This window comes from Sycon ciliatum, chromosome 12 (assembly GCF_964019385.1).
Source record: "Sycon ciliatum chromosome 12, ocSycCili1.1, whole genome shotgun sequence".
Taxonomy (NCBI): domain Eukaryota; kingdom Metazoa; phylum Porifera; class Calcarea; order Leucosolenida; family Sycettidae; genus Sycon; species Sycon ciliatum.
In genome coordinates this window covers 11,216,145-11,236,144 of record NC_088654.1, presented here as the reverse complement: position 1 = coordinate 11,236,144, position 20,000 = coordinate 11,216,145, and the positions used below count along the sequence as shown (strand labels likewise).

The 20,000-nt window shown below is 47.7% G+C and overlaps 3 protein-coding genes across 6 annotated transcripts in view; 1 reads left to right on the top strand and 2 right to left on the bottom strand.

Annotated features, from left to right (window-relative positions):
• The window catches only part of LOC135828627 (huntingtin-interacting protein 1-like), a 37,526-nt gene extending 30,447 nt beyond the window's left edge, over positions 1-7,079 (top strand). The window contains exons 34-43 of the mRNA XM_065341045.1: positions 104-181; positions 515-544; positions 958-1,016; positions 1,350-1,443; positions 1,949-2,049; positions 2,309-2,399; positions 2,727-2,799; positions 3,513-3,640; positions 4,114-4,224; positions 5,726-7,079. Of these exons, the coding sequence (XP_065197117.1) occupies positions 104-181; positions 515-544; positions 958-1,016; positions 1,350-1,443; positions 1,949-2,049; positions 2,309-2,399; positions 2,727-2,799; positions 3,513-3,640; positions 4,114-4,224; positions 5,726-5,749 (789 nt within the window). The 3' untranslated portion in view covers positions 5,750-7,079. The remainder of the gene's footprint in view (positions 1-103; positions 182-514; positions 545-957; positions 1,017-1,349; positions 1,444-1,948; positions 2,050-2,308; positions 2,400-2,726; positions 2,800-3,512; positions 3,641-4,113; positions 4,225-5,725) is intronic.
• A 1,687-nt stretch (positions 7,080-8,766) lies between these two features.
• The window catches only part of LOC135828532 (scavenger receptor cysteine-rich domain-containing group B protein-like), an 18,398-nt gene continuing 7,164 nt past the window's right edge, over positions 8,767-20,000 (bottom strand). For both annotated transcript variants that reach the window (XM_065340973.1, XM_065340974.1), the window contains exons 6-7: positions 19,481-19,708; positions 8,767-9,471 (exon numbers count right to left, since the gene is read on the bottom strand). In XM_065340973.1, coding sequence (XP_065197045.1) covers positions 9,203-9,471; positions 19,481-19,708 — 497 coding nt within the window. In that variant the 3' untranslated portion in view covers positions 8,767-9,202. The remainder of the gene's footprint in view (positions 9,472-19,480; positions 19,709-20,000) is intronic.
• Positions 12,537-17,789, bottom strand: LOC135828306 (uncharacterized protein K02A2.6-like). 3 transcript variants are annotated; one of them, XM_065340756.1, is made up of 4 exons: positions 14,919-17,789; positions 14,471-14,594; positions 14,093-14,186; positions 13,524-13,662 (listed from the first exon to the last, which is right to left on the bottom strand). In XM_065340756.1, the coding sequence occupies exons 1-3, from the start codon at positions 17,202-17,204 to the stop codon at positions 14,125-14,127; spliced, it is 2,472 nt and encodes an 823-aa protein (XP_065196828.1). In that variant the 5' UTR covers positions 17,205-17,789; the 3' UTR covers positions 13,524-13,662; positions 14,093-14,124. The 3 variants fall into 3 exon arrangements, with proteins under 3 accessions (XP_065196826.1, XP_065196828.1, XP_065196829.1); XM_065340757.1 differs by having other exon boundaries at positions 14,093-14,183; XM_065340754.1 differs by having other exon boundaries at positions 12,537-13,662; positions 14,093-14,594.

The window sequence follows — 20,000 nt, the reverse complement described above, 5'->3', positions numbered from 1 at the left end:
GTGCATGTGTAATTTGATTGGATTGTGCCGTAGTTTTTATGGTCTTTCTGCTGTCAATCGCCTGACTGTTTGTGCTCCCTTTCTGCTGTTGTCTACTGGACAGGAATTAGTGCCGGCTGAGCAGAAGCAGATTGAGGAAGTTGGTCGGTCGGTCGAGTCACAGATGAACTTGATGGCAGATGTAAGAATGAGAGAGAGAGAGAGTGTGTGTGTGTGTGTGGCAGTGTTGGCCGTTCTGACCTACATCAATAGTGGTGTTTCCCTGCGTCTGTTTGTCTGTCTGTGTGTCTGTATGTTCGTCTGCCTGTCTGTCTCTCTATCTGCCTGTCTGTCTCTCTGTCTCTCCTCTGGCTGTTCCTGACCGGAGTCTTGATTTCAATTTTTCTTTCCACGTGGGGTCGTAATGTGTAGGTTGATTGGCCATGTATATGTCTATTCCTTTCCCCGGTTCACGATATTGTATGTGTCAGGCTAGCAGTTTTAAAATGTTCTTGTGTGCGTCTCTTTGTTGCAGGCTGTGACACAAGCCGCAAAGCGTATTGAGGTGAGTGACTGACCATGTTTGGAGATAACGGAAGTTATGAGTCGTGTCTCTCCTCCACGTCCTCTCTATCTATCTATCTCTCTCTCTATCTCCATCTATCTATCTCTATCTATCTATCTCTATCTATCTCTCTCTCTCTCTCTCTCTCTCTCTCTCTCTCTCTCTCTCTCTCTCTCTCTCTCTCTCTCTCTCTCTCTCTCTCTCTCTCTCTCTCTCTCTCTCCCTACTCTGCAAAAGGTAAATTGTCATGCAATCCCAGTTCCAGAAACGTTTGTCGTTGATCAAGTGAACACGCTACAAAGTACATTATTTTTTACGAAGACGGTCATGTGTTTGTTATTCTTCATCCGTCTTTCTTCTACTCCTGCCTCTGCTGCTGATTCTGATGCTGCTGCTGCTGTCTGGTATGGTAGGCAATGATGGAGAGAAGCAAGGAAACTGACACTGGTGAGCAGCTTGAAGTAAACTCCAGGTAAGCCAACTGATTGTCCAATGGAGCTTGTCACAACGGGCCATTGTTCATAGACACATGCGAGCGGGCACTGCTGCTGCTGCTATGGCATTTGGAGCATTGTACGTGAAGTTCCTCTCGTGGTTGTGGAGCCGTCCCAGCGTCCACCCCATAAGCACAGTTGCACACGCTTGGGGTTGCCACTCCATACACACTCGCTTGATGTCATTCACATGACCTCTCGTTCTCATGTGTGTGTGTGTGTGTGTGTGTCACTGTGGGTGCGTGTGTGTGTGTGTGTGTGTGTGTGTGTGTGTGTGTGTGTGTGTTTGGTGCTCATCGGTTTTTGCACAGGATTCTGGACTCATCGTCAGACCTGATGGAGGCTATCCGCGTACTCATCGAGCAGTCGCGAGCCCTGCAGAAGGAAATTGTTGATGGCGGCAGAGTAAGGAACTGCTTTTTCCAGTACAGCCTTTTCTAAAGGAAAACATCCCCCTCCTCCTTTGAATCAGATATCTTAGCCTCGCATTGCGACGGTCTTTTCCTTCTTGCCAACCTTCGCAGCTCCATGTTGATTTTGGAACCGGTTCATTTTTGCATTTTGTGACTTTCCGATTTTCCAACCCTGTTTGTGTGTGTTTTTGTCTTGTGTGATGTGATCTGGTGTGAATGGTGATATTGTACTATTCACATCTTCTGTCAGAGTTGTGGTGGTGCTTGCTCTAACACACACTCACACTCTCTCTCTCTCTCTCTCTCTCTCTCTCTCTCTCTCTCTATCTATCTCTCGTTCTCTCTCTCTTCCCCCCCCCCCCCTCTCTCTCTCTCTCTCTCTCTCTCTCTCTCTCTCTCTCTCTCTCTCTCTCTCTCTCTCTCTCTCTCTCTGTGTCTCTGTGTCTCTCTTCACCTCTCTTCACCTCTCTTGTTCTTTATGGTGTTTGTTTCAACAGGGTAACCTGAGTGCGGATCAGTATTACCAGAAGAATAGTCGGTGGACGGAAGGCCTTCTGTCTGCAGCACAGATGGTCGGACATGGTGCTCAGCATCTTGTGTAAGATTGTCATGCTTCTTTCCTTTTTCTCCGTATATCTCTGCCTCACTTTCTCCTTTCTGTGTCTCTGGCCGTTATTCGAAACTGTGCACGTGCACACACGCATGCATGAATGCGGTTTTTTACTGTTGCGTTTTGAGACCAAGGGAAGCATGGTCTCTTCGTTTGATGCGTGTGTGTGTGTGTGTGTACGTGTGTGCGTACGTGTGGTGTGTGTATGTGTTGGTGCACATCTGTTTTGGGGATTTTGTTTTCGCAGCGAGTGCGCTGATCAAGTTGTTACCGGCAAGGGCAAGTTTGAGGAATTGGAGGTGGCATCTCATGACATCGCTGCCAGTACAGCTCAGCTGGTGGGTAGTGACTGTTTGTGGTGTTAGTGTTGTCGTCATTCACAGTGTGTTGTTGTTGCTGCTGCTGCTGCTGTTGTTGTTGTTGCTGCTGCTGCTGTTGTTGTTGTTGTTGTTGTTGTTGTTGTTGTTGTTGTTGTTGTTGCTGCTGCTGTTGTTACAAATCTTTGTTCTCACGGTAGCCAGTGGTCAATATGAGATCTTGTTGCTGTTCCTGTAATCGTCGTCCTCCTGACCGTTGTTATCGGGTTGTGACTATAGCTGTGGGTGTGAGTGTGCGTGTGGTTGTGGACTTCTTCAAGTTGTTGTTGACTTGTGTATGTTGTTCAGGTGGCCGCATCACAAGCGAAGGCCGATCGCAACAGCAAGCTGCTCGTATCGCTAAAGGCTGCCTCTAAGATTGGTGAGTGTGTCTAGCATGCACTGCTGCCTCCGCTTAGGCACCGCACCGCACCACACCACACCATACCACACGTACACAGCACACGAGGAGCCTGCTGGCAATGTAGCTATTCGTTAGCTGTATGCTATGCTGTAATGTGTGCCTTGTTGCCTCATTTATGGCAATGAGAATAGATAGTTTCTGCTGGAGTAAAGTGTCTGTGTGTGTGTCTGTCTGTCTATCTGCCTGTCTGCCTGTCTTTCTGTGTGTGTGTGTGTCTGTGTGCGTGCCTGCAATCGTTTGGCTGATGGGGTTTGGGTCTTTGGCGGCGTTCTCCGGACCTGGGAGGGGGTCTGATCTGCTGGCCTCCAACAGTAGAATCTGCATCTTATCTCATCATGATCATAAATTCATAATTACCGAGTTCAGGTGCAATACGCGACATATCCATTTCATCACTTTTTAGATATTTACCAAGAAAGGATTCGCTTTATGTGGGGTTTGTATCTAAAATTCTAAATCCATATGTGGCCAACATTTTTGAAGTGGTTCTTGTCAGATTTTGAATTTGAAATTTTCACGAAATTTTCTGTATGCATTATGATTACGCTGAGCTGAAAATACCAATTTCTCAAATATGTCGCTTGTCGCGTTTTCCATCTAAACTCTTCAACTGTTGATGTGCGTGTGCTCGTGTGCCTTTCCTGTGTTTGTCTTTGTTGTTTGCTTTGTAGTCACGGAAAAGACCGGCCATGTTGTTGTGTCCGCAAAGAGCGGCGTCAAAGCCAAAAAGAAGGCCGAACAGCCAGACTTTACCAAGCTCAGTGCCATTCAAGGAAAACGCCGCGAAATGGAAATCCAGGTTTGTTCTAATGCTTGTGTGTGTGTGGGGGGGGGGGTATGTGTGTGCTCTAGCATGTCGTGCATGACTGGACTAAAGCGTTGAAGGTGAAAGATGTTTCTCCGTTGTGATGCGAAGATCAGGGTGTGTGTGTGTGCGTGTGTGTGCGTGTGTGTGTGTGCTTGCGCGCGCTCATGTGTATGAGACATGTGTAAACAAGACAATGCTGTTCGCTCAATACATCATGCGCACAAGTGTACATGCAGCATTTTGTGTTGAAATCGTAACGAGTGCAAAGAACCTGTGCTGGTGCACAAACGTGTTTGTATTCGATAGGCGTGGAACAACGGTGACTTGTGCTAACTCATTGCATATGTTTGGCGTGCGCGCGTGTGTATGTGCAAACGGGCATGCGTGTGTTTATGTGTGTGTATGTGTGTGTGTGTGTGGTGGTGGTGTGTGTGTGTGTGTGTGTGCCGTGTATCGTGTTTTAGGTTCGACTCCTTGAGCTGGAATCGGAGGTTGAGCATACGCGAGAGCAGCTGGGAGAGGTTCGACGTCTTGGCTACTCGGGCGCCAACAACAACAGTTCTCGGCCCGGCGGTGTAAGTGTGTCTGAACAGTACTCCTCTCGAAATCCTTTTTTTTTTATACCAAGAGAGGAACTTTCTTTATCCACTGACGATGTTGTTTAGAAAGCTGAAACTCCTGGAAAGTATCACAAAATATTTTTGGATGAAGAGCCAAGGATAAATTGATAGAAAAGAAAAAGGACCAGTTAGTTGTAGAACGTCAGTACCGTCGGTCAGTGTCGTGCAATTTTATCGCATGAGCTGATTGTTTAGTAGCTGGTGGTGTTAGTGGACATTATAGCGTAAGGGGCCGTCCGTAAATATCGATGTTTTTTTCAAGACGATATTTGTTCATTTCTCCCCAGACCCCCTCCCTCCCCCCTCAAAACGAACATACACATGTTTATGCAAGGGATCGATATTTTTAATGAAGTTCAATTTCCTCATGAAACGTGACCAGCTGCCACTCTAATTTCACCATACACCTAGGTTTATGTTTCCACGGTCGCACAACCTTGCCATGGCTATGCTCACGAGGTTGACTTTCACTTTGTGTAGGTCATAAACTACATGTTCGAACAGCGCCCGTCCATAGATAGAGTTCGATATTTTTTTCTGCAAAGACGAGACGAACAGGGCCCAAACCCCCTCCCCCCCCCCCCCCCCCCCAACGAACGAATATCTTCTCTAAAAAAACATCGATATTTGTGGACGACCCCTAACTTGTAATTTCTTGGTCCTTTTTTTCTTTTCTATAAAGTTTTTTGGTTTATCATACGGTACTTCCGCACGTATAAGCACAAAGGCTTATACGTGCGGACATTGGCACACCCCGATTATAAGCGCATGGGCTTTTATGTGAACACGATTGGTGAAACACCCGGGAGCTGAATACACCACTAAGCATTGTGATAACATAACACCAATGTTTACGGCACAGAGTCACAGACAAACCGTTATTGCACATATAAGCGCATGTGCTTCTACCCGGACATGTTTACACAGCAAAATCTTCTTTTTTTGCAGCAATTTTTTGCTTATTTGCACATGCGCTTCCATGTGTGGAAGTACAGTATGTACCACTCTTGGCCTATTAAAAAAAGTTTTTTTGCAGCAATGGGAGTCGCTAGCCAATGGAGAGGTTAAGATGCGCGTTATTTCTGACGTCACGCGAAAGTTCAGCTCGCGTTATTTGGCTCGCGCGTCGAAAAACAAAGCGAGTGATCTGCAGTTCACGTCGAAATTTGGAGTTTTACGCCAAATTTGACGTGAAATTGCGCGTCACGTCGGAGATAACGTGCATCTTAACCTCTCTAATGGCTTGTCCACCAACTCTTCTCTCTCTCTCTCTCTCACTCTCTCTCTCACTCTCTCTCTCTCTCTCTCTCTCTCTCTCTCTCTCTCTCTCTCTCTCTCAGACTCGCTTTTAGGAGGGAGAGAGAGAGAGAGAGAGAGCATGGGGTTGGTTGTAGTAGTTTGTCGTTGACATTTTCTTGCCGTGTTTCCGGTGTGCCTGTGCTCCTTTTTACTGCAGTCTGGCAAGACATCGCCATACTGAGACTGAGGGCGCGCCAAGCATTCTGCACGGCCCACCACAGCACACCTACCATGCCCAGTCGGCATTCCGTCGGCACAAACACGTTAGAGCGTGCCACCAAGCTGTGCATGAGCAAATGGTCAAACTAGTGCCTGCACCATGGCCCACTTTTTCTCTTTTTTAAATATTTTTGTTCACCGGGCTGGCTCGCATCAGCGTGGAGCCGGCCGCAAACACAGTTTTCTTTTAGCGTCGAAGAGTTTTTTTACGCCTTTAGCGCTGCTGCTCGATAGCTAGTGCAGTGGGTCACCCGTGTTCTTGCGAGTCCACGCCGCGGAGAATCAACTGCGTGTCCGTCGTAGATAGGGGCTCTTCGATTTCTAGCTATGTGTATTTACCCCCAACTAATAGTGAGATAGGTATCCGTTACTCGGCACTTGATCCAGAAGCAGAATCAGATCTTCCAGATTCTGAACGGCTCTCGCACGACGCAGATAAGCACTCGATCCGGACACGGAATCAGCTCTTCCAGATTCGGAACGAGACTCGTGCTACGCGGATGCGTGCGAGCACTCGATCTGGACACAGAATCGGCGCTTCCGGATGCGGAACGACGCGCTTCGCTCGTTCTCGCGCCAATGCGAAGTGTCCGGCGTGTGCCCATGTGCGACTCGCTGTGTTGCCTCCGGCTAACGCTTGGTACGCAATGTTTGTATTGATAGCACTGTCCCGCATTGGTATCTCACGGCGATATCCATATATAGCAGTATCAACTATGTACCATGCATAGGTCTAGAAATTATGGCACTGCTGCTGCTGCTGCTTTTTTTCTTCTTCTTTTTTTTGCACAAAATTTCTATCAATTGAGAGAGAATGGGCGACGGCCTAGCTTTGCTTGCTGTTTTGTATATTTGTATGCACGCATTTGACTTGATATTCGATTTTCTGCTAATAGCATGCCGGTTCGCCCTGCAATCCCCAGTCCCAGCCCACTCCAACGCTCTATATGCAGTCTATTCTGTAGACCTACCTTATTTGGGGTGACCTTTTTTTTTGTTTGCTGCTTGCGTCGCGGCGGGGAAAGAACGTGCCGTCAGAAAGACGGTGCTGCTGCTACTGCTACTCTGTTTATACTACTGTCCGTGATTTGCAGTTTTTCGCCACCCATCACCCATCACCCGCCACCGGATTCTCAACACAGCGATCACCATGGCTACCGAGATTGTCAATGCATCAGTGTTTCCCCGATACCCCTGCGAATACTCGCTTCCTCTACTTCGTAGTTCAGTGTGCTGTGGTGCAAGTGTATAATACTGTGGATGTACTGATTGCCATCTGGTTTCTTCCGTTATTTTTCGCACTGGTTTCTGGTACCGGTATGGCGTGCCGCGGCCGAGAGTATAGTATTTTGTTAGGGGTGAAACAATTATACCGAGTACTCGAGTACTCGCTCGGTTTTTTCAAAAATAATCGTACTCGGAATAAATCAGAGTACTCGTTCATACATGGTACATGCATTTACTACAGAAATCTGCAGTTTCAGGGCAGCAGTCAGCAGATGGTGATGTGCGGGCTGTGTGGTGAACATTTGTTCACGAGTAGAGAGAGCCCAAATGACCCACCAACCAATATACCTGAGAAAAATGACTGCTACTCCGTAACTCGGTTCAATCAGGGTTGTATCATGTTATTTTAAAGCCCTTGGTGTGCAATTTTTAGGAGATGAAAAATACTCAAATACATGTACTCGAATATTCGATCGGAGAAAATCAGAGTACGAGGTGAATTTCTATTTCTGGACATTGTACATTTCTGGACATTTCGAGTAAAATAATTTTTCGTCGCGTGTAGAGTCAAGTCAGTCACGTTGATGAAGTTTTTTCTTGTTGTAGTTGACAGCTGGGCTGTTGTAGTTTCTCCTCGTGTCGGTGCCTTGTTGATAGCCTTTTCTCGGGAGGCATTTCAACGAGTTTTGTGGTACTATGTCGCATGAGAATTTTGAATTTTGAGTAAAATAAGAAGTAATGGACGAATCGTTGGCTTCCCCATGTGCACTTCACTTCAGACGCTGTATAGTCTTGGACCTGTTGGTTGGAAGTGTGAAGAGGCCAACTGCAGTCCACCAATAGAAAAAATAACAAAAATGGTGCAGTATAGGATGCCTATTGACGCTATTTTACTGTCATGTCCAGAATTCCATACACTGAAATTTAGGCCAAAAAATTGGCCTGTCGAAAACATCCTGCTATAAAGTCTCTGGGATCACAGCATGAGCAAGTGTCACATATTTGGAAAGATGAAGGATTAGGCCATACAATAGATACAAAAAGATATGAAAAATGTAAAACACACAGCCAGTGGGCCTCTATTTTATTTTCATGTCCAGAAATTGCTATTCACCTCGTACTCGAACTCGGGATCTCAGTGCCAACTTTCACCCCTATATTTTGTGCTGGCAGTTTTTGTTCTGTTCCTATTGACAATGCACAGTGGTAGATCTACAGTGTAGCAGCTGCAGTGGTGCATGCATGCGGTGCTGTGTCAAGCCACCTTCCGATGACCACTGTATCGCAGCTTGTCCTGTACATGTAACTGGTGTTCGGTCCAGTTGGTACCGTCGATCTGCTGTCAGGGCTTGCCGTATTTCCCCGATTTTAAGTCGCACTTCATTATATTATAAAGTCGCACCGCCATTTCCAGGTTTGAGCCATACTGTTTTGATATATTGGCTTCAGTAGTAAGTCATGCTCGATTGTCAGTCGCCCCCCCTTTACCCTTGAATATTAGTGGAAAAAGGTGCGACTTATATTCGGGGAAACACGGCACGGTACCTAATGGAATTAAAACGGGGGGGGGGGTCTAAAATCACTCCGATCTTATTGTGTCTGCGCACCAGTTGTGCATGCGCGTCGGTGTGTTTCAGAGGTGCCACAACGTGCTCTTGCACCTGTGCATGTAAGCTCGCAAGCATGCGGAGCGGTTTGTCCACCCTTGTGGACAAGACATGGGTATACATATTCCATCAATACATTCTTTTAATTTAATACTATATTTAAGTCGTAAGTTCGTTCAACCGTGCAGCTGCACAAATAAAATATAATTATAGAGGCTAATGGAGTTTCATGCATGTAGAAATCGGTGTAGAGCAGATCTGGTCATTCCCGATCACTAGGAAGGAGGCCGGAAGAGAAAATGCAAGGTTTATGTATCTGTGTGTGTGTGTGTGTGTGTGTGTGTGTGTGTGTGTGTGTGTGTGTGTGTGTGTGTGTGTGTGTGTGTGTGTGTGTGTGTGTGTGTGTGTGTGTGTGTGTGTGCATGTACAACGAGACACGCCGCACTGCATGTTATAATACCCGCCCCGCAGCTGTACGCTAGTGGCTGGGACGATAACCGGGGCCGGTGTGCCGCAAACGGTGCAGCAAACAGCAGACACGTTGCACGTTACACGAGTGTCCTCGTCCACGCAGCAATCGTCTATTTCAGTACGGTCATAGCCACGCCCGGACCGGACGCCGTCGGTCGCCTTAAGTAGAAGATATACGCTAGTGCCGCGGCGAGCATGGCCAGCACCATGACGAAGAACACGATGAGGGTGACGGAGCGCTTGTCGCTTTGCCAGGACTGCGGGCTGGGCGAGTCCGCGTTGCTACCCGTGGCCGATCCGTTGCCCAGCCTGCCGGGTGCCACTGCGGTTGTGGGAAAACTGCCATCCTCCGATGTGATGACCGCCGGGCTTGGAGAGCCTGTGTGTTGTGATATGAATTTCACGCAAAAGAGAAGAAAATGAGGAGAGAGTTGTCAGTAATCGATCAGCGTGTGTGTGCGTGTGTGTGTGTGTGTGTGTGTGTGTGTGTGTGTGTGTGTGTGTGTGTGTGTGTGTATGTGTGTCAAGTCCACCCAAGTTTTGGGGATTTCAGGGGGAGTTGGCCGTTGGGCGGTTCAATAGCCAGTTGAGTCATCTTTCCAAGATTCCTTTTGAGTCTCTCTCCCCTCTCCCGGGGAGACCCACGTGACCAGTTTTGGCAGTGAGCAACAAGTACAAGTACAAGTGTGTGTGTGTGTGTGTGTGTGTGTGTGCGTGCGTGCGTGCATGCGTGTGTGTGTGTGTGTGTGTGCTGTATACTGGTTACCCCAGCAAGTGTAGGGTGTGCATAGGTAACTGTATTGGCCGTTTTATGCCGATGTACTCCGTGTGGTGTAGACCAGGTGTGCATTGGTGGTCGATTCACATGGCTTCGCCAGTTGTGCGGATTAGACAGTAATCTGGCGCAAGTCTTGATCTGTCTCATTCAGATCTTGTTCGTTATCGTTGCTATAAGAGAAAATCTGTGGGTGCACATCCAGTGCATTTGCAGATTTGCGTGCTTCTCGTGCGACGGGCGTATACATGGTACATGGTACATGGTACATGGTGTGTGTGTGTGTGTGTGTGTGTGTGTGTGTGTGTGTGTGTGTGTATGTGTGTCCTCTGCTGCTAGCTACAGTTCCACCTGCAGCCGCATGTTCCGTCGAAGCGGCCACCTGACACGCCATCAGTCATTCTGTCATGGACTGAAGAAAACAATAACAATGCGCGATCATTGCTACGCAACGGGCAAGGTCAAGGTGTACACACATGTGTGTGTGTGTGTGTGTGTGTGTGTGTGTGTGTGTGTGTGTGTGTGTGTGTGTATGTGTGTGCATCATGGAGGGTCGGCGCCACTGGTACGGCTGGTACGGCCATGGCTGCACCAGTTTCCACCAATTCCAGATTTCACAGATGTCCAGTGTACGCTCGTATGATCAATTGTGCACAGGTTCATCATGTCCTGTGAGGACTACTATGATCAATGGTGCACAGGTTCATCATGTCCTGTGAGGACTACTATGATCAATGGTGCACAGGTTCATCATGTCCTGTGAGGACTACTATGATCAATGGTGCACAGGTTCATCATGTCCTGTGAGGACTACTATGATCAATGGTGCACAGGTTCATCATGTCCTGTGAGGACTACTATGATCAATGGTGCACAGGTTCATCATGTCCTGTGAGGACTACTATGATCAATGGTGCACAGGTTCATCATGTCCTGTGAGGACTACTATGATCAATGGTGCACAGGTTCATCATGTCCTGTGAGGACTACTATGATCAATGGTGCACAGGTTCATCATGTCCTGTGAGGACTACTATGATCAATGGTGCACAGGTTCATCATGTCCTGTGAGGACTACTATGATCAATGGTGCACAGGTTCATCATGTCCTGTGAGGACTACTATGATCAATGGTGCACAGGTTCATCATGTCCTGTGAGGACTACTATGATCAATGGTGCACAGGTTCATCATGTCCTGTGAGGACTACTATGATCAATGGTGCACAGGTTCATCATGTCCTGTGAGGACTACTATGATCAATGGTGCACAGGTTCATCATGTCCTGTGAGGACTACTATGATCAATGGTGCACAGGTTCATCATGTCCTGTGAGGACTACTATGATCAATGGTGCACAGGTTCATCATGTCCTGTGAGGACTACTATGATCAATGGTGCACAGGTTCATCATGTCCTGTGAGGACTACTATGATCAATGGTGCACAGGTTCATCATGTCCTGTGAGGACTACTATGATCAATGGTGCACAGGTTCATCATGTCCTGTGAGGACTACTATACTAACTGTATGCATGAACATTACAGTGTAGCTGTTGCTAGTGACCTGTGTAACTGGAACAGCTGGAAGCTGTAGCTGGAACAGCCAACAACAAGCTGGAACAACCAGATGTGATGCTGCAACAGCTGGAACAACCAACAACAAGCTGGAACAACCAGATGTGATGCTGCAACAGCTGGAACAGCCAACAACAAGCTGGAACAACCAGATGTGATGCTGCAACAGCTGGAACAACCAACAACAAGCTGGAACAACCAGATGTGATGCTGCAACAGCTGGAACAGCCAACAACAAGCTGGAACAACCAGATGTGATGCTGCAACAGCTGGAACAGCCAACAACAAGCTGGAACAACCAGATGTGATGCTGCAACAGCTGGAACAGCCAACAACAAGCTGGAACAACCAGATGTGATGCTGCAACAGCTGGAACAGCCAACAACAAGCTGGAACAACCAGATGTGATGCTGCAACAGCTGGAACAGCCAACAACAAGCTAGAACAACCAGATGTGATGCTGCAACAGCTGGAACAACCAACAACAAGCTGGAACAACCAGATGTGATGCTGCAACAGCTGGAACAGCCAACAACAAGCTGGAACAACCAGATGTGATGCTGCAACAGCTGGAACAACCAACAACAAGCTGGAACAACCAGATGTGATGCTGCAACAGCTGGAACAGCCAACAACAAGCTGGAACAACCAGATGTGATGCTGCAACAGCTGGAACAACCAACAACAAGCTGGAACAACCAGATGTGATGCTGCAACAGCTGGAACAGCCAACAACAAGCTGGAACAACCAGATGTGATGCTGCAACAGCTGGAACAGCCAACAACAAGCTAGAACAACCAGATGTGATGCTGCAACAGCTGGAACAGCCAACAACAAGCTAGAACAACCAGATGTGATGCTGCAACAGCTGGAACAGCCAACAACAAGCTGGAACAACCAGATGTGATGCTGCAACAGCTGGAACAGCCAACAACAAGCTAGAACAACCAGATGTGATGCTGCAACAGCTGGAACAGCCAACAACAAGCTGGAACAACCAGATGTGATGCTGCAACAGCTGGAACAACCAACAACAAGCTGGAACAACCAGATGTGATGCTGCAACAGCTGGAACAGCCAACTGTTGTAATTCAACGTTCTGCACACGATAGGAACTAAGGCACTCACAAAACACAACGGGTAATAGGTTTATCCATTACTTTACCATAGTATAGTAGAAGACTGGAGAGTCCTTAGACTCGAGCGGAATGAATGAAAATGATAGCAAGCTCAGGTTATATGCGCTCCAAGCGTTTGGTGCAACCGGATGCAAAGTTAGCGTACAGCGCATGCGGACTTTAGATCTCTAGATGTACGCTACAGAGTGGCGTGCAGTTTTAGAGCAGCGAGCACAATTTTATTCTAGAGATGTACACAGAGCGCATGCGTCAAATTCAGTTTGGGAAAGGTTGCGTGTGAGCAACATGCAAATAAATTATGGGCGAAGACTTTGTAAACAACAGCCTTCGCTTGCAGCAGGAAGATAACTAATGTTTGTAAACATGAAGTATTATCATACCTTGCAAGAAAGGTGTCTCGGAGTGACCTAGACCTGGAGAAGTCAGGTACGTGATTTATGTATTTGCACAACATATTACTATCGTGAATATTTGAAGTATGCTCGAGAATTATTGAAATGTCTAACTATAACATTCCCTTCCCCTTCACAAAATGAAGCCTGAAAGTAAAGACGAAATCTATAAACATGAGCCGGAAACCCCGTCCAGTTACTTGCCGAAAGACGGGTTCTCAATTAAGCGCTCTGGTGGTCTAGAGATCCGAGTAGAACGTCGCAAAGAGACTGCTGGACTGGGTGTGTCTGGTTCAGAATCTATTGCTGTGCTTGCATCTGCAGACTCATTGTAGGTAACAGTACTAGAAGCGGGAAACGTAGCAGCTGTAACAGTAGGAGCGTTCTCAGAGCTATCCTCTGGAGTAATCAAATTATCAGGTATGGAGGGCAATGGACACTTACGAGCCGAATCAGCACTGTCGGATGTATCACCGGCGGGATCTCGTAACCGTAAATGCTCAATATGGACATGACGGATGGTGGTACCACTCTCAACAGAGTAGGTCAGTGGTCCCAGTCTGGCTGCAATAACCGCTGGTGTCCATTTGTCATGGCGAACATCCTTGACCCAGACGCTGTCACCTGGCAGGAAAGCTCGCATAGCTGGCGCAGAGTCTTGCTTGGCCTGCATGTGCGTTGCAAAACTAGGATAGAGAAATGAGAAACGTGTGACGGGGACGAACTTCATAATTATGCTAGCTGGTGACGCGTGAGAAACAGAATGTGGTGTGTTTCTATACGAAAACAGGAATTGCGAAACAGCATCTTGAGGAGAATCATCTGATTTTGCAAGATGTTTCTTAAGTTCTTGTACTAGACGCTCCACCTGTCCATTGCTAGCAGGATGGTACGGAGGGGTTCTTTTATGCCGAATACCATTTTTCTGACAAAAGGTGGCAAATTCCATGGACGTAAACTGCGGACCATTGTCCGATACTAACATCAGCGGGATTCCGCAATAGCTAATGAACCGTTTCAAGCATGATAATGTCCGCTCAGTAGTAGTAGATTTGCCCATAACAAATACATCTGCCCACTTGGAGTACGCATCAATTATTAACAAGTAGTGCTGACCTTTGTATTCAGCGAAATCAAGATGAACCCTCTCAAATGGCCGGTTCGGGTAGACCCAGTGGTGAATGGGTGCCTTCGTTGGTGCTCGAGCCTGCTGTTGGCATAGACGACAATTCGCAGCAAGTTCAACTATGTCTTGGTCTAAGTGAGGCCACCAGAAGAAGGATCTAGCCACAGCTTTCATGCGAGATACGCCAAGATGATCAACATGCAACTCATGCAACAGACTGGAACGAAATACCAAGGGAATCACAACCCGCAAACCCCAGGTGATACATCCCTGCTCAACAGATAGCTGGTCTCGAATACGATAGTACGAGGAAAGACTGTCTGGGACACTGCTAGGCCAGCCATGTGTGATGTGGTGCATGACCTTACGTAGAGTGGGGTCAGCTGAAGTTGCCTTGCTAACATCGGTAGCGGATAATGGCAGATCATGACAAGGATCAACATTGACAGACTTAATGTAATCCGTGAGCTGTTGTTCCTGAAGCACAGAAAGCTGAACGGGCAAACGCGATAGACAGTCAGCAACAACATTATCAGTACCATTGATATGCTGAATGGAATATTGATACTCGGACAAAATAACAGCCCAACGTTGTAGACGTGCTGTAGTGACAGACGGAAGTTGATCATGTTCACCAAAGATCTTCAATAACGGTTTGTGATCGGTGCGAAGGGTGAAGTGTCGTCCACACAGATACTGTTTAAGACGCTTCACGGCAAATACAATGGCAAGAGCTTCTCTCTCAATTTGCGCATAATTTCTTTCAGCAGCAGCCAAAGAACGAGATACATAAGTAACAGGACGCAAATAACCTACTTTGTCTGGTTGTAGTAGGCAGGCACCGATTCCCGTGGGAGACGCGTCGCACTCCAAGAGGAGTGGTTTCTTGGGATCATAGTGAGCCAGTACGTTTGACGATGCTAAGATCTCCTTGCACTGGATGAACACATGTTGACACTCGGGAGTCCAGTTCCATTCTGTACCCTTCTGAAGAAGACGGTTCAAGGGATACAACAACTGCGAAGCATTAGGGATAAATCGACCATAAAAGTTGACCAGCCCCAAGAAGGAGTGTAGTTCTGACGAGTTAGTGGGCTGTGGTGCTTTGGCTATAGCAGATACTTTGCTAGGATCAGCATGCAGCCCCTTGCTTGATACAATGAAGCCTAGATACTTGACACTCTCCTGGTTCAGCTCACACTTCGCTTTCTTCAGCTGTAATCCTGCCTTCTCAAATCTGTCTAGAACTTGACGCAACCGGGTATCATGCTCTGCTTGGTTGGTTCCCGTGATTAAGATGTCATCAAAGTACACGATGACCCCATCGATGCCAGCTAAGATCTGCTCTATAGTCTTTTGCCAGATTGATGGTGCTGAGGAAACGCCAAAGGGCAATCTCGTGAAAGCAAATAACCCTCGATGGGTTGCAATGACGCACAGTTTCTGACTGTCTTCGGACAATGGCAACTGAGTGTATGCTTGGCTGAGATCAACTTTTGAGAAAACAGAGGCCCCTGCAATGCTGGACAATAAATCACTGGGATTTGGAATAGGGTGTATGTTGCTTTCAATATGCTGGTTGATGGTGACTTTAAAGTCTGCACAGAGTCGTATAGAACCATCGGCTTTCTTCACAACAACAATAGGAGAAGCCCACTCTGAAGATTCTACCGGAACTAGAACACCCTCCTTAATCAAACGATCTAATTCAACATCAACTTGCGGTTTCATGGCGTATGGCAACGGTCGAGCCGAGTAACACTTGGGAATTGCCCCGCTGGCAATGTGGATCACCGCCTCCGAGTCATGGATCTTGCCCAGACCACCTTCAAAAACGCTTGGGAACTCGTCTAATACAGACTCAGAATCAGACGTACGTGGAGCAGAAGAGACAGAACAGATGGTATGCCAATCCAAACGTATGTTAGACAACCAATTGCGGCCGAACAACGGGGTGGTGCCCTCTTTGACCACAAGAATCTTCTCCTGGACATGTTGCGACTGGTACTGTACATCGACACAGGCCTCCCCCACAACAGTTAAAGGCGCCCCCGAGAAAGTACAGAGTGCAGTCTTGGTGGCATTCAGTTTGACATCTCCCCACAACTGTTTCCAAAGAGCTTCAGGAATGATCGATAACTGTGCCCCTGTGTCAAGTTCCATGTTGAGGGGTTTCCCGTTTACATGTACATCAACTCGGAATTTGCCAGTGTGACTGTGCTGGGACCCAATATTGGCAATCATGAAATCTGAGCTTAGAGCTTCATCACATTGGTCAGGCAGTGAGACATGGTGAGTACCAGCATCCCTAGGTTGGGCATGCGATGATCTACTTGCATTACTACTACTAGTACCACCTTGAGATCTACAACAAACAGCATAGTGTCCAACCTTACTACACGTGTTGCATCGGCGGCGGCGTGCTGGGCAATCGTCAGCTGACGACGCGTGACCCACCCTGTTGCATCGCGTACATGGGGAGCGCGTTGACGATGTCGTAGAGCGTACGGCGTCGACGCTGCTCGGGCTGGCACTGACGCTTGACGCTGCCGTAGCCATAGATCTTACTTGAATGCCTGACGATTCTCGCACGCGAAACTTTTCCAGCAGCACCTGTAGGGTAAGGTTACTCTTGGACAGAAGAGAGCGTTGCAGATCGACGTCAATACAAGTGGCAATCATCTGATCACGAATGTGCTCGTCATCTGCAGCAAATGCACAAAGTTTGGCCTGCGTACGGAGTCTGGTGCAGAATTGCGTGGCATTCTCTCCTACATTGGGTGACATCTGTCTGAAAACGTGCCGCTCAAAAGTTGGATTGACTGTGTATGCGAAATGCTCATCAAGCATTCTTACCGCTTGTTTGAAAGCGTTGTCATCCCCTGGTCTATCTGCCTGCGCAACCGGGTCTTCGAGATCTTCAAAGATCTCCTGAATCTGTAGGCCAGCCTTGTGCAACAGCATGCTGCGCTGGCGATCTGGGTCGGTGATGTCCTTGGCTTCGATGAAGTACTGGAAAGCCCGCCGCCATTTCTTCCAACGCTGTTGGACCTCACTTGCGTGCCCACTGATAAGGAACTGGTCGATGGAGTCCTTGGACATGGTTCGGAAATTTCGTCGCCAATGTTGTAATTCAACGTTCTGCACACGATAGGAACTAAGGCACTCACAAAACACAACGGGTAATAGGTTTATCCATTACTTTACCATAGTATAGTAGAAGACTGGAGAGTCCTTAGACTCGAGCGGAATGAATGAAAATGATAGCAAGCTCAGGTTATATGCGCTCCAAGCGTTTGGTGCAACCGGATGCAAAGTTAGCGTACAGCGCATGCGGACTTTAGATCTCTAGATGTACGCTACAGAGTGGCGTGCAGTTTTAGAGCAGCGAGCACAATTTTATTCTAGAGATGTACACAGAGCGCATGCGTCAAATTCAGTTTGGGAAAGGTTGCGTGTGAGCAACATGCAAATAAATTATGGGCGAAGACTTTGTAAACAACAGCCTTCGCTTGCAGCAGGAAGATAACTAATGTTTGTAAACATGAAGTATTATCATACCTTGCAAGAAAGGTGTCTCGGAGTGACCTAGACCTGGAGAAGTCAGGTACGTGATTTATGTATTTGCACAACATATTACTATCGTGAATATTTGAAGTATGCTCGAGAATTATTGAAATGTCTAACTATAACACCAACAACAAGCTGGAACAACCAGATGTGATGCTGCAACAGCTGGAACAGCCAACAACAAGCTGGAACAACCAGATGTGATGCTGCAACAGCTGGAACAGCCAACAACAAGCTAGAACAACCAGATGTGATGCTGCAACAGCTGGAACAGCCAACAACAAGCTGGAACAACCAGATGTGATGCTGCAACAGCTGGAACAGCCAACAACAAGCTGGAACAACCAGATGTGATGCTGCAACAGCTGGAACAGCCAACAACAAGCTGGAACAACCAGATGTGATGCTGCAACAGCTGGAACAGCCAACAACAAGCTGGAACAACCAGATGTGATGCTGCAACAGCTGGAACAACCAACAACAAGCTGGAACAACCAGATGTGATGCTGCAACAGCTGGAACAGCCAACAACAAGCTGGAACAACCAGATGTGATGCTGCAACAGCTGGAACAGCCAACAACAAGCTGGAACAACCAGATGTGATGCTGCAACAGCTGGAACAACCAACAAGCTGGAACAACCAGATGTGATGCTGCAACAGCTGGAACAACCAACAACAAGCTGGAACAACCAGATGTGATGCTGCAACAGCTGGAACAACCAACAAGCCGGAACAACCAGATGTGATGCCGCACACAGCTAGCTTGAGATGAACTCTCCCATGACTCTGAAATAGGGCGTGCGGAAATTATCTGCCCTGCAGCTGACCTGGGGCCCGCACCGCCCGTTGGGAGCTGGCTCCGGGCCTGATGTGTGTGTGTGTGTGTGTGTGTGTGTGTACGTGTGTCCCATATGGTGCAGTGGTATGTGCAGCAATTTCCAATCGAGAGGTTGCGGGTTCGATTCCCGACGATTATGGTCACACACGTCTCTCTTCTCTTTCTCAGACTCCTCCTGACTTTTCTTCATTCTCCTGGGTGGTTACCAACAGCCAGTGCATGCCGGAGTATGTGGTGTGATGTGTGTGCGGAAAAATATGTGTGCGTGTGTGTGTGCGTGCGCGCGCGTGTGTGTGTATGCGTGTGTGTGTGTGTGTTTGTGTTTGAGGGTGTGTTTGTGTTTGAGGGTGTGTTTGTGTATATGTGTGTATCGGTGTATATGTGTGTATCGGTGTGTGCATGTGAATAGAATTAGTGGCGGTCAATTCATCAGCCTTGCAAGCTGTTGAATGGTGTAATCCCAGCACAAGTTGCTATGTCTAACGTAGCTGTTCGCTATCATTGCTTCCGCGGTGGGCAGGTCTGATGTCTGATGATGTGAATAGGGATTCACTGGCCAGAAAAAAGCCACTTCACAGCTGTGTGGTGTAGACCAGGCTGAATAGTGGTGGTCAATTCTTCAGCCTTGCAAGCTGTTGAATGGTGCAATCCCAGCACAAGCTGCTATGGCTTCTGCTGCAGCATCGCTATCATCGCCTCCGGCGATGGGCGTCAAAAGGTCCAAAAGGTGTACGTGTGTGCGTGTGTGCGCGCACGCGTGTTTGGTAGGGCCATCATCATGTGACGCGCCATGCCTGGCCCGCTATCCCGTACGTATCCCGTACTGTGCCGTCAAAGAGAGCTAGAGAGAGAGAGAGGGAGGGAGAGAGAGAGAGAGAGAGAGAGAGTATGTGTGTGTGTGTGTGTGTGTGTGTGTAAAAACACACATGACCTTTAGTAAAAACACACACGCACACACCGGTACTTACCCGAGCACTCAATGGCTGCAGCTGGTCCATTATCCGGACAATAGCCAGCAGCGAAAACCATCGATTGACATTCATCAAGGTACTCCTCACGTCCACTGCATAGAATGTTAGTAATCCAAGGAGTGCCGGTGCCGTTGCCATGACTACCCGGTTTCAAGACTCGCACGGCGGAGCCGAAGCCCAGTTGACGACATGCAATTTCAGCATGTGTCATGTAGAAGTAAGCGCCTGGGTGCAGAGAGCAGCATACACATGATCACATATCATACACAGCACAGAGTCAGTACACCGCCTTATCAGACACGTCATAATTTCCGGTATACACATCATGCACATCATACACATCACAGAGGCAGTTTTAACCTACATCCGTTTTCCACAAAAATATCCGGATAGGCGAGGGAACCGGATAATCGAACACACATACTGTATGTATGCATGGCATATGCTGTAAATCGGTAACCAACGATTTTCTTCCAGATGGCGAGGGATCCGGATAAAAGCGGACGGGATAAGCGAG